The 14,636-nt window shown below is 45.1% G+C and overlaps 1 protein-coding gene across 1 annotated transcript in view; it reads right to left on the bottom strand.

The window, feature by feature from the left end:
• The window catches only part of LOC144329037 (uncharacterized), a 46,066-nt gene that overhangs the window by 11,666 nt on the left and 19,764 nt on the right, over positions 1-14,636 (bottom strand). Inside the window, exon 5 of the mRNA XM_077935479.1 lies at positions 7,309-7,336. Within this exon, the coding sequence (XP_077791605.1) occupies positions 7,309-7,336 (28 nt within the window). The remainder of the gene's footprint in view (positions 1-7,308; positions 7,337-14,636) is intronic.

Genomic DNA, 14,636 nt, shown 5'->3' with positions numbered 1-14,636 from the left:
CTAATTGTATGTCAGACTTGCTCTGGAGATCATTGCGGAGGAGCAAAATCTGCAACCTAAAGCCCTAAACAGCCTCACTCTCTGTAGAGCTGAAGGAGCGTCCCCACCCCCATCGCTCAGTCTGTACACTGAGGTCCTCCTTCGAGGGTCTTCTGCTGGTTCACTCCCCCACCCCCACTGAGAAGCGAAGTTACAGGGAAGCAGGCATAGGGCAAGGAAATAGGCAACTATCTGACATTTAGAAGACAGCTGAAGGCAGCCCTGTATCAGGAGGTTTTTAATGTCTGATGTTTTACTGTCTTTTATATGTACTGTAATTTGCCCAGAGTGGCTGGGGAAACCCAGCCAGTTAGGCAGGGTAGAAATACTACCATCATTCTTATTATATTGTGATTTTTTTGTAGATATTTTGGAATTCGTACTGCAATATCAGTTCATGAAATGTTATGGGTGGAGAAAATCACAGGGATGCCATAAACGGTAATCCCACCCACAAACTCTCATTCACATACAGTCTGTAAATTAGGGGAGGTCACACACCTCACCGGTGCTAATACTGGCAGTCTTTGGCCTGTATAGGCACACCTTGTATGTAGAGCCTCCAGCCACAAGCACTGTCTACCATGAAAATGGGTCCTTTGGGAAGAATCTCAGCTTGTCAGTCACTTTGACACTGCCTACAAAGAATAACAGGAACAGAAATGCTTTTGAGGTGCAACTTCTATATCAGTCGTGAAAGCCATCAACTGCTTCGTCCGTGGAGTGAAGCCGCACAGCCATTGCCGGAGAGCGCTACCTTTTTCCTGGGACAATTTGGCTACAAAAACAACTACCCGTGAGTAGATTAAATTTGGACAATTGGACTTTAAACAACGACCTGTGAGTAAAACGGAAAATTGGATTAAGAAATTCCTCTTAATTTGGCACAAAAGCGGGAAGGTCTAAACAGGAAGTCAGCCTTCCGTTTCTTGTAGATAGATTAAAGCAAAGACATGGCAAACTAGAGTTCAGAAAATCGTTTGTAAAGGATCAACTTTCATCACCTAAAACCCCCTTCGGAAGCAGGAGAAGAGAGGGGATTTTTTCCGGATTATTTAAACCTGCAGAAGAGAGTGTAAAGAAAAGTTATTTTCCACCATCTTGAACCTGGGAGCGGGGTGTCAGGACAGACGCTTTTGGGAAGTTCATTGACTATAGACAAACGTTTTTGACAGACAGTTAAAAGAAGAGAAACATAGTGATTCCATTGTTCCCCTTCGCATTTTAAAGGAACAAATATTGACAAAATATCTGAAAAAGGAAACTTTGTTGTTAGATCTGCTTTTAAAAAGAAAAGAAAAGAAAAGAAAAGAAAAGAAAAGAAAAGAAAAGAAAAGAAAAGAAAAGAAAAGAAAAGAAAAGAAAAGAAAAGAAAAGAAAAGAAAAGAAAAGAAAAGAAAAGAAAAGAAAAGAAAAGAGATGGATACAAATAGAAGTTCTTCCCCTAGAGGGAGCTTGTGAAACTGTTATTAAATTTGAACTATATATATAAATTTGAAATATCTATATAGAACCCACCCAGAAATCAACTCAGGAGTGTGCTCTGACAGATCAGATGAGGGAGGAGGTTGTTGCTGGACCTCGGGTGGCAGAGATGGAGGGAGCTGTGGCCCAGCAGGAACATGAGTTGTTGGATCTGACAAATGAACTTGGAAAAAGCCAGATTACCAGGTTACTGAACTAGATGGATGGGATAGAAAGGACTGACAAAACCCGGGACCAGGAGGAAGAGACGTTGGATGAAGATTGGAAGAAAATTTTAAAATTTTTATTAAGGATTGTTTTGTAAAATTAATGAGTATTAGAAAAATGTTGGAACGAAATTATTTGTCTTTAGCAGAAATGTTAAAAAAAATTATATAAGAATATGTTATGGTTATGAGAAATTGGTATAAATAAGATTTAAGTTTTAAGTTTTAGGGTCTTTTATAGTAAGATAAGGTTAAAATAGATTAAGGTAATTTACTGACAGAATATTATGAAAAATGGAAAGGATTTGCTGTGATAATTAACAACTAGAATACAAAAAAGGGAGGTGTGAGGTCGATGAAATAAGGTAATGACAGTTAAGGATTTGGAAATATTGGATCTGTTTTTAAATTTTTCTGGTTTATTTTTGGACTTCCGGAGGCGGCACGAACGGCAATGGTGGTCTCCTTCGCATTGTGAAGGGGAAGCTCCGCAGAAACGGGTCGTCCGCTACAGCGAAGCGGAGACCCAAGTTGGAAACCCACAGGCAGTGAAAGCCTGTGGTCGTGGGACTCGGCGGGCACCAGAAGCGCCCCCCAAAATGAAGAAGGGACCTCGTAAGGGGCTCCGGAACGTGGAAGGGCTGGCGCAGTGCTGTGAGTCGATCGTTCTTTCTGTGGAGTGAAGCCGCATAGCTGCTGTCGGTGAGCGCTGACCTTTTTTCCTGGGAACATTCGACTAGAAAAGCAACAACCCGTGAGTCAGAGGGACTGAAGGAATTGGGGACCAAATTAATTTAAAATTCGGCCAAAGCGGGAGATGCAACCAGGAAGTCCGTCTCCCGGCTCTGCTTAAAGATTTAAAGCAAAGACTTTGATCTGTCTGGTGCCTTTGAAGTGGCGCCTAAAGGCATTAATCCGTGCATTACTTGAACTGACTTTTTTGATATTAGTGGATTTAACTCTTTTGGTTGTGGACTTTGTTTTTACCTCTTCCTCTGGATTTACAAATTTATTAAGAAACCTAGGCAGTCGGACTGCCAGACTGATAGAACTGTCAGATTGTGGACTTTGTTACTCTGCTACTTAGAACTGTTACATTTGAGTGCTACCTAAACTGCTACACTGAAACACTGTTTCTGGCACTTTTTAGAGACATTGTTTTACTTTAAAGATTAACTCCGCTAACTATAAGAGATCTGAAGGTCTTTTGGAAATTTGAGGCTGTTTGGACATTGTTTTAAAAGTTTTGAAGCTTTGGAACAATTTGAGAAAAAACTTTTCATGAACAACAAACTAGCTGTTTCCCTCAAGATACGTTTGAACTCCCCGTAGAGGATTTTGGATTTACAACTCTCTGGGACTTGTTTTTTCCCCTCCTTTTCTCCTATCTTGTTGTTTATTCTCTGGGCTTGTGGATTCCCATGGGATCGTATACAGTTTGACCTTGGCACGTAGACAGAAGTGGAATGAGCGGCACTGGGAAAACAAGATCAGCCAAAGCTAAAGCTAAACAAACAACTTTAACTTCACAGCTGCGCAGATCATCTGTTCCTGCTATTCTGGTGACACAAGAGGAAGAAACTGAGCAAACTTCGCCGGAAGGTATGGCTACAGGAGGATCCGCTTCAGTATTGGACAAAATCCTTGAAAAATTGGAAAGTCTGGATAAAAAAGCGGATGAACAATCGGCTAAGATTGACCAGAATACAGCCAGTGCTAATAAATTGACTGAACAAGTTGCTCTGAACGCACAGTCAATTGGGAAACTATTTGAAGCCACCACAGAAAATCGTAAATTGGCTGAGGAAGCTAACCAAAAAGCTGAAGCATTAAAGGAGGAGGTAAAACCATTGCACAAGCAGATTGGTGAACAGCAGGCCTATCTGTCTATGATAGAACTACGAAGCAGGGAAAACAATTTGAGACTGAGGTCAATCTTAGAACTTGAACAAGGGGACTTAATCGAATACCTGACAAAAGATTTACAAAATTTTGGCCTTTGGAAGAAGATAAGGATTTTAAAATTGTGAGTGCTTTCAGACTTGGAAAAGTAGCAAGAAGAGACAGGCCCAGAGACTGTTTGATTGCTTTAAGAACAAAAGAGGAAAGAGACAAGATATTGAGTGCACATTTCAAAAAGTCACTTGAAATTCAAGATTTGAGAGTGGAAATTTACAAGGATATCCCTAAACAACTACTGGAACTCAGATTGAGCTACACAGAGTTGGCGAAACTGCTGAAAAGCAATTCAATCGTCTTTAGGTGGGAATTCCCTCAAGGACTATCTTTTACATTTAGAGGGAAGAAGGTGAAAATCAAAACAGCCGAGGACAAAGAAAAGTTTTTGAGCGACTACGGAGAAGACCTTCAGAAAGGGATTGGAGGAACCCCAGGGTCTGGGCCATTGCCCGTACCTACACCTTTGGGGCCTAAAGAATAGGAGAAAGAGACACCACCACCTAAGGAATAACAGATTGGTCCAGGATGTCTCTGCAGCTCTTAAGCTGGAATATTAATGGCTGTAACTCCCCGGAAAAAAGGAGAAGGATATTTCATCTATTAAAGAAAGAGCAATTGGACATTATCTGCCTGCAGGAAACGCATGTGACTAGGCTCCATAGAAAAGTGCTAATTAATAAGAGACTAGGCCAAGAATTTATCTCATCGGACCGAGTGAAGAAGAGAGGAGTGGTGATATACGCAAAGGAGAGCCTGTCACCAAAATTTCTTTTTAAAGATGAGCAGGGAAGAATTTTGGCAATTGAAATACAAACACAAGGGGAAAAGTTTTTGATATTGGGAATTTATGCTCCGAATGAGGGGAAATCGGAATTTTATAAGAAGCTGAATGAGACAATGCTGGACTATCTGGACTATAGTAACATCATTATGATGGGAGATATGAATGGGGTGGTGTCCACAAACATGGACAAAGCGCAAAGCCAAAGCGTGACAAAGGAGGGCAGACTACCAAAAACTTTTTTCGAATTAACTGACAATATGGACTTGATTGATATTTGGAGGACAAAGAACCCCCTGGGAAGAGAAGGGACATTCTTTTCTGAAGCCCAACTGACATGGACAAGAATCGACCAAATATGGATAACTAGAGGACTGGCACCTAAGACTAGAAAGGTGGAAATCTGCCCAAAAACCTGCTCCGACCATAACGCAGTAAAGATGGAAATGAGATTAATCCCAACCGGCTCCTTTAGATGGAAAATGAATGACACCTTATTAAGAAATCAAGAGACTATTAAGAAGGCCCAAAAGACTTTGAAGGACTATTTTGAAATAAATTTGAACACTACAGTGGAAAAAAGAGTAATCTGGGACGCAAGTAAAGCGGTGATGAGGGGGTTTCTGATACAACAGAATACAATAAAGAAAAGAGTGCAGAGTGAGAAAAAAGATAAGATTCTGGAGAAAATAAAGGAATGTGAGAAAAAGTTAAGATCGAAACCAAAGTCACAGGAGATTTTGAGAGAAATCAAACTTTATCAAGCACAATATTCTAAACTGATAAACCAGGAAGTTGAGTGGAAAATTAAGTTAATGAAACAAAGGACATTTGATTCGGCAAATAAATGTGGAAAACTGCTAGCATGGCAGTTGAAAAAGAGACAAAAATTGAACACGGTTACTCATCTTGAGATTGAAGGGAGAAATATCCAGAACCCTGTGGAGATTAGAAAGTGTTTCCAGAGATATTTTAAACAACTCTACACTCAAGGGCCGCAAAAAGAGACCGAGATAGACCAATTTTTAAGAAGCAATGGACTACCAAAACTATCCCAAGAAAATAGGACAATATTGAACTATAAAATAACACAACAAGAAATTGAAGGTGCCATTCAGAACATGCAATTGGGCAAATCTCCAGGGCCAGATGGGCTTACCTCCAAGTATTATAAGATATTGAAAGATTATTTGATTCAACCATTAATGGAGGTTTGCAATGAGATTATGGAGGGGAAGAAAGCACCGGAATCGTGGAAAGAAGCTTTCATCACATTGATACCTAAATCAGAAACTGAAAAGACACAACTCAAGAACTACCGTCCCATCTCTCTTTTAAATGTGGATTACAAAATCTTTGCAGACATTTTAGCAAATAGATTAAAAAGAGTGTTAAACGACGTGATTCATAAAGATCAGGCAGGTTTTCTCCCAGGTAGACATTTATCTGATAACACGAGGAATATTATTGATATTTTGGAACTTTTGCAAACGAACATTAATACAAAAGCAGTACTGATTTTCATAGATACGGAGAAGGCCTTTGACAACATCTCATGGAAGTTTATGAAGAAAAACCTTGAAGGGATGGGAGTGGGACGGGGGTTTGAAAATGGTATAGATGCAATTTATTCAGAACAAAAAGCTAAATTGATAGTTAACAATGTGGTGACAGAAGAGTTTAAGATTGAGAAAGGAACACGACAAGGTTGCCTTATTTCCCCATTGTTATTTATTTCAGTCCTGGAGGTGCTCTTGAACATGATTAGAAGGGACCGGTTGGTTGAAGGAATACAGGTCGGAGCCAAACAGTATAAACTTAAAGCTTTCGCAGATGACCTGGTTTTGACATTACAGGATCCAGAATCTAGTATGAAAAGGGTGTTAGAACTGATTCAAGAGTTTGGTCGGGTGGCGGGATTCAAATTAAACAAGCAAAAAACCAAGGTTTTGGAAAAAAAAATGACAACTCTAGAGTCAGAAAGTTTCAGAAAGAGACAAGCTTAAACGTGGTTAAAAAGGTGAAATACCTAGGGGTAAATATGACAGCCAAAAATTTGAACTTATTTAAGGACAATTATGAAAAGTGCTGGTCAGAAATTAAAAAAGATCTAGAAAGTTGGTCAAGATTGAAACTTTCCTTGTTGGGCCGAATTGCTGCTATAAAAATGAATGTATTGCCAAAAATGCTGTTTTTGTTTCAGACCCCACAGATTGTGGACAAGGTGGAGTGTTTCAGGAGGTGGCAGAGAGATATTTCTAAATTTGTCTGGCAGGGCAAAAAGCCCAGAATAAAATTTAAAATATTAACTGATGCTAAGGAAAGAGGGGGGTTTGCCCTGCCAGACTTAAGGTTGTACTATGAATCAGCAGCTTTCTGCTGGTTGAAAGATTGGCTGCTTCTGGAGAACACTGATATTTTGGATTTGGAAGGGTTTAATAACGTTTTTGGATGGCATGCATATTTGTGGTATGACAAGGTAAAAGTTCATAGAGCTTTCAAGAACCATATTGTCAGGAAAGCAGTGTTTAATGTCTGGACAAAATACAAAGACTTACTAGAAAATAAGACCCCAAGGTGGCTGTCACCAATGGAAGCTAAGGCTCAGAAAAGACTCAATATGGAGGCCAAATGGCCGAAATATTGGGAAATATTAGAAAAAGATGGAGACATCTGGAGATTGCAGAGTTTTGAGAAATAATAATAATAATAATAATAATAATAATAATAATAATAATAATAATAATTAATAATAATAATAATAATTTATTATTTATACCCCGCCCATCTGGCTGGGCCTCCCCAGCCACTCTGGGCGGCTTCCATAAAACCAAAAATACAGTAAAATCACACGTTAAAAACTTCCCTGAACAGGGCTGCCTTAAGATGTCTTCTGAATGTCAGGTAGTTGTTTATCGCTTTGACATCTGCTGGAAGGGCGTTCCACAGGGCGGGCGCCACTACCGAGAAGGCCCTCTGCCTGGTTCCCTGTAGCTTTGCTTCTCGCAATGAGGGAACCGCCAGAAGGCCCTCGGCGCTGGACCTCAGCATCCGGGCAGAATGATGGGAGTGGAGACGCTCCTTCAGGAAGTGAGGGAACCATGGCCCAATGGGAAAATTTATGGAAGATCTATTGGAAATTCACAAACTGTTACACAATTAGAGAGAACTTTCAAAAAATGCAACATTGATGGTATACTGGACCGAGGCCGTTTAGGGCTTTAAAGGTCAGCACCAACACTTTGAATTGTGCTCGGAAACGTACTGGGAGCCAATGTAGGTCTTTCAAGACCGGTGGCCGCCCCCAGTCACCAGTCTAGCTGCCGCATTCTGGATTAGTTGTAGTTTCCGAGTCACCTTCAAAGGTAGCCCCACGTAGAGTGCATTGCAGTAGTCCAAGCGGGAGATAACCAGAGCATGCACCACTCTGGCAAGACAGTCCGCAGGCAGATAGGGTCTCAGCCTACGTACCAGATGGAGCTGGTAAACAGCTGCTCTGGACACAGATTTGACCTGTGCCTCCATGGACAGCTGTGAGTCCAAAATGACTCCCAGGCTGCGCACCTGATCCTTCAGGGGCACAGTTACCCCATTCAGGACCAGGGAATCCTCCACACCTGCCCGCCTCCTGTCCCCCCAAAACAGTACTTCTGTCTTGTCAGGATTCAACCTCAATCTGTTAGCCGCCATCCATCCTCCAACCGCCTCCAGACACTCACGCAGGACCTTCACCGCCTTCACTGGTTCTGATTTAAAAGAGAGGTAGAGCTGGGTATCATCGGCATACTGATGAACACCCAGCCCAAACCTCCTGATGATCTCTCCCAGCGGCTGCATGTAAATGTTGAAAAGCATGGGGGAGAGGACAGAACCCTGAGGCACCCCACAAGTGAGAGCCCAGGGGTCTGAACACTCACCCCCCCCCACTTTCTGAACACGGCCCAGGAGGAAGGAGCGGAACCACTGTATGACTTTAAAGGATAAAGTGCGAGATTGGTTACATTATGCTCAGATCAGGGAGACTTTTAATATGGATTTTTCCAGGTGGAAAAATCGAAACTAGAAACAGAACTGTTAGAACCAAAAACTAAGGTACTTTCACAAATGTATAACTTGCTGTTAAAATGGAACACTCAGGATGAAACAGTTAAATCAGCTATGATAAAATGGGCACAGGACATTGGTTACATTATGTTTGCTGACTGGGAAAAGTTATGGACCACCGGTGTGAGGTTCACGGCATGTAATGCCTTGAAAGAAAATATTATGAAAATGATATATAGGTGGTACATGACCCCAGTCAAGCTTGCAAAAGTTTACCATTTGCCAGACAACAAATGTTGGAAATGTAAGGAAACTGAAGGAACATTCTTTCACCTTTGGTGGACCTGCCCAAGGGTTAAGGCCTTCTGGGAAATGATATACAATGAGTTAAAAAAGGTATTTAAATATACCTTCCCTAAGAAACCAGAGGCCTTCCTTTTGGGCATTGTCGGCGAAAGGGTGTTAAAGAAGGATCGAACTTTTTTTATGTATGCGACAACAGCAGCAAGAATACTTATTGCAAAGCATTGGAAAAACCAAGATTTGCCCACTCTGGAAGAATGGCAGATGCAACTGATAGACTACATGGAATTGGCAGAAATGACTGGCAGAATCCGGGACCTGGGAGAAGAGACGGAGGAAGAGGACTGGAAAAAGTTTAAGGACTATTTGCAAAAACATTGTAAATTGTATGAATGCTAAGATGATGCAGAATAGAAAATAACCTGGCACCAGTAATTTTAGTTAAAAGAAGTATGAAAGAAGTATGAAAATAAGTGATTTATAAGAATAAGGATGAAATTTTATTTAATATTATGTCAAACTTAAATATTCAAGTATGTGAAAATAGAAATTAAAATTGGAGACATAATATTTGAAAACTACAAAGTAAGAGTTGAAAAAAGGTGAAGCATTGCTGACTCAACTTTATAATTGGGAACGCAGATAAGGGAGATGTGAGGAAGTCCCAAAAGAAGGTTATGGAAATATGGTCTTTTTTGGAAACTAATTATGTTGTATCTTTATTTATTGTATGTTAACTTTTTGTTGTTTTCTTTCATGTTTGTTTTATGTTGGTGATGGTGTTTTATGTGCTTGGTGACATATTGTTTAAAATCTTTAATAAATATTTCATTAAAAAAAATATTTTTGCTTCTTGATTTTGATGTGTTATGTGTTTTGTTTTTGATTTTTATCGATTTGTATTGTTTGATTGCTGTTTGTTTTTCCCTTCTTTTTCCCTTCTTTTTCTCTTTGTTTTTTCTGTAATTTAAAAATTCTCAATAAATATCATTTAAAAAATAATAATAAAGTTGGAAGCCTGAGAGAGAGGAAAAAGTTTCTGGCTGCTTCCTGGGTGGGATTGCAGAAACCAAGAGCCGCTTCTGAGAAGGCCTCTCCTCTCCCCCCTCGTCTCGGGATTTCCTCTCCTCTCCAGGGGGACCAGTGGTTGGACTGGGCAGAATGGCTGTGTCTGGACAGGGCAGAGGCTGATGGGGTGGGAAGAGGATGGAGCTTGCAGGAAGGAAGGGGTGGGGGAACTGGAGCCCCCACTTTCCAGGGATCCCTCTCTGGTCGCCTTGAAGGGGTGGATGATTCTTGGGCGGGAGGGAGAAGCCAATGCGGCCCCTCCAGAGAATCCCGGCGGGCGCCATGATGGAGACAAGCCCCAAAGACTGGTCTACCCAGCTCCCCCCCGCCATTGCTGCCCTTCCCTGCCCCAGGGATGCTCCCCACCCCCGACTTCCTCGACCCCTCCCTCTTTCCCTGAGTCTCCCCTGCACCCAGAGGCCGCCTTCGCGGGGCTCACCCTCACCCTTCACGCCCCACCTCTCCATCCAGAGGACAACCCCCCCCCCAACACGAGCCACACGGGGGTCTCTATCCAGGCGTCTCTCGCGCCCGTTAACGCTTTCATGGCCCGCCATTCTCCGTGCAGATCCCACAGGGCGCCAGGGATCCTTGTGGGGGTGGGGGGAAACGGGGCAAGGAGGCCTTCGTGGGGACCCCGTGGGTGGGGGTCCCATGTCCGCCGCTGCCAAGGCGTCCAAGGGGCCCACGAAAGATGCTTTTGGGAGCTGGCGGGGGCCATGATGGAGACAAGCCCCAAAGACTGGTCTACCTAGCTCCCCCCCCCATTGCTGCCCTTCCCTGCCCCAGGGATGCTCCCCCCGACTTCCTCGACCCCCTTCCTCTTTCCCTGAGTCTCCCCTGCACCCAGAGGCCGCCTTATCGGGGCTCACCCACCGCTCGCCCTGCGCGCCCCACATCTCCATCAAGAGCACACCCGCCCCCCAACACGAGCCACACGGGGGTCTCTATCCAGGCGTCTCTCGCGCCCATTAACCCATTCGTGACCCGCCTTTCTCCATGCGGAGCCCACAGGGCCCCAGGGATGCCTGCGTGGGGGAAACGGGGAAAGGGGGCCCTCGTGGGGACCTCCTGGGTGAGGACACCATGTCCGCCCCCGCCAGGGCCCCTTAGGGGCCAAGGAAAGCCCCCTCCGCAGCACTCGTGCAGGGATCCAGGCCCTGCCCGTGGGGCCCACGAAAGGCGCTTTGGGGAGCTGGTGGGGGTCTCTGGGTCCTTACCGCCCCTCCCCTCCCCCCGCAACCCCTTTAGCTCTTTGTCCTCGCTCCCGATTCTCCTTTCCTTCCCTGCAACATCCACGGGGGTGGGGTGTCCTCCCCTGCCTCCTCCCTCCCCTTTCTGAAAGCGCGCGCCCCTAGAGCTACGGAGCAGAGCAGCAATCCAGCGCAGAAGCTCCACTTCCGGGAGAAGCGGGCAGTTTGGGAGGGGGGCTCATCCCCCCCCCATTCCCGGAACAGAGGTCGGATGGAGAGGAGGAGGAAGAGGAGGAGGAGGAGAAGGAATGGGTGCAACGTATGGGGGCGGGATTTGGGGTTGTGTGGGAGGGGTGAGAGAACGATGTGCCGGGAGGGGAGGGGAGGAATTGGGGGGGGGGGTTCCCTCCTCCCCTCTTCCATCTGTGGATCAGGAGAGCGGGGGACGGGCTGATCCTGGCAATCCAATTACAAAGTGGGGTTCCCCCCCGCTATAATGTTTATATTGCAAAATCCTTCCCTCGCCCACCAGACGACACGAGCCGTGCGTCCGTGTTTTAGGTATTGGTGCTCTTTAGACAAGGATGGGGGGGGACAGTTATACGACTCCCCCAAAACCCCAAGTCCCCACCACAGCCTCTGACTAAGGCCGAGACAATGACCATTGACACAGGGACCTTCCATGCACAACAGCAAAGAGGCTCAGAGAAGCAGCCTATACAATTGTAGGAAGAAGCGGATACCATGAATCGTACTGTGTCCTCCGAGTATCCAATACAGAAAACTGTAGAAACGTCCGATAATCGCCAAAATTCAACGGTTTGACGGATGTCCTTGGTTCCCACGACTAATGACTCCTCTGGAATTGGGGGATCCAGGGCTCCCCCTGACTCCATAATCCCTTAGGAGGCAGGAGGCGATCAAGGGCAGCACATGCCCCAGGCAGAAATCCATCGGGATGGTGGGTTGAATCCTGATGCATTCAGAGGAGAAGCGGAGGAAAGCCTTGCTGTTGGGGGGATGTGTAAATATTATTATGGTTCTTGGGGGAAGAGGGTAATTAAAAGGAGTAGGAAACTGGGGTTCTTGACAGGGCTGGGTGACGGGCTTATGTTTCTAAATTCCAAACACTCCTACTTTGTGACACATTTGTGATGTATGGATGATGCTGTGAAAAATGTATTGTGGGAAATGGGGAGAGGTCTTAAAAGTTCATGCAACCCTATGCAATTGTTGTAAGAATCATAAGGTCTAATATATATATATAATAAATGTGCCAAGCAAGTGTTTTCAACAAAAAATCGGCCCTTTTCCCCTTATGGGGTATTCAAGAGCCCATATAGAGTCCTTACGTAGGTTCCCTGTTGGTAGGAGAAAATAACAGAGGCCAAGCAGAGAATGTTGAGAAGCAAAGCAGCTAGTAAGCCTGATCTTTATTGATCTGTTGCAACAGGGTGCTCCCCTCACCACACGCAGGAGGGAGGTGGAACCCAGAACAATGGCACACAAGGCCTTATATAGACATTTTAAATGCCCTGCCCTGGGGCTCAAGACCATCCCTCCATACATCATACATACCTCACAGAAGAGGTGTAACCGAAGACCAGCCCCCCAGATACATCATACCTATATCACAGAAAGGGTGGTTTACAGCAGAAATCTGAGTGGTTTGTTTACCTCCTGTCTGCCAGGTTACCTGTTTAATGGTCACTTGATTGGATTGCCTGGGGAGCCTGGCCAGTCTTTTGTGATGATAAATACTTAGTTCCTGTGCCAGGTCACAGCCTCACACCCTATTCATATCTTAAATGTACCCTTAAGACAGGATTTGTGAAGGAAAAGACAATGGGGAGGCTCCTCCCATCTCTTCCTCTCTTTTAAATTGGAACCAGTGAAGGCAGTGAGTTCCCTGTGTGTCTTTCTGGAGGTGGTTGGAGGATGGATGGCAGCTAAGAGATTGAGGCTGAATCCAGACGAGGGAGGCAGGTGTGGGGGAGGCAGGTGTGGGGGACTCCCGGTTCCTGATGGCGTAACAGTGCCCCTAAAGGACCAGGTCATCACCTTTGAGTATAGGGTCAGTGCCCCTATTCCTCCAGCAGGAGCGACTGTGGGGATTCCTCGCCCGCTTCCATTCAGCTCCGCCATTCCCAAAGGGCAATTCTTCAGCCATTGTGGGAGCAGACGGGCTGGAAGCTGAAGTGGCTTCCCTTTGAGTAGGCTTTGCTTCACTTTCTGCTGACCTCAGTCTCTTGGATTGTGGCCAGCTTTCCTCTTCCATTTCCTTGAATGCTGAGCAGTGTTGAATGTGTGGGGAAGCGAAATTCACCCCAGAATTTTTCCGCAGGGTTCCCTCCGCAGCACAGAAGGATGGGGGGAGGGAGGAACACATACTAATAAACGAACACTCCTATGAATGGAGAAGCAGAAAGTGGAGTCCCCTATAGATCAGTATTGGGACCTGTGGCTTTTCAACTTGTTCATAAATGATCTAGAGTTAGGAGTGAGCAGGGAGGGGGCAAAGTTTGCTGGTGGTAGTAAATTGTCCAGGGTTGTTCAAACAAAGAGAGATTGCAAGGAGCACCTAAAAGACCTCTCCAAATGGGGTGATTGGGCTGAAAATACAGTTCATTGTCAACGAGATTAAAGTGAGGCATGTTGGGGGGCAGGGAAACACCCTCTTTATATCATGTGCAGGATCATGGGGTCTGAACTGGGTTTCTCTGTGTGCTCTAGGAGACGAGGGGAGAGGGGAGCTGGTTGCAGCAGGAGGGGGAGTCTCCCTGGATGCTTCAGCAGCCGGCCTCCTCTGGGTCTCCTGCCCCCCTCCTCTTCTCCCTCCTCCCCTGAACTGCTCTCTGCCCCAGCCTCTTCCTGCTCACCAAACCCTGTTTCCTCCTCTGCTTGCAACACCTCCCCCTCCCATTCTGCTCCCTTTTCTACCGCTTTCTGCTCATTGCCATCCCACCACCAGTCCCCAGGATCTGAGCCTTCTTCCTTTGTGGGTCTCCCAGCTGGTGCCTCCCCACCCCACGAACCTAGCCAGTCCATGACAGCAAAAGCAGAAACAACAGTAAAATCAGTATGATGGTAATATGCACTGTGGTCCTCTGGTAGGGAAACTCCCTATCAGCATGACTCAATAATAACTTCTTGGACTATGGAAAAGTACTATCTTCTCCAATCCCCAGAATAAGCAGGAACTCTGGGGTTGCCCCATGGGGTTCATGAGTGAATATGAGACCCACCAGGAGACTTCCCTCATACCTGCAGCCCCTCCTTCCCCCTCTTGAAATAAGGCTTGTGGGGAAATCTCCCATTCCATTTCAGTATTTCAAGTTTTCTTCAGAACGCGCAGGAGGCAGGGATGAAGTTCTGGAGAAGAAGAAGTGTTTGGAGATCATGCAGTGGTGGGTGTGAGACAGTTTGTGGCAAAAACTGTCTTGCATGTTTGAGTAGAGCAACTCCAGGGCATGAGCTAAGTATAACCGGAGTACGGGCCACGTGTAGAGCAAGTCCCACACTGAGGTCAAAAACACACACAGAGGCAGCAGGACTTCT

Source organism: Podarcis muralis, chromosome 10 (assembly GCF_964188315.1).
Source record: "Podarcis muralis chromosome 10, rPodMur119.hap1.1, whole genome shotgun sequence".
NCBI classification, from domain to species: domain Eukaryota; kingdom Metazoa; phylum Chordata; class Lepidosauria; order Squamata; family Lacertidae; genus Podarcis; species Podarcis muralis.
The sequence above is the reverse complement of the archived record's forward strand: the minus strand, read 5'-3'. Positions and strand labels throughout refer to the sequence as shown.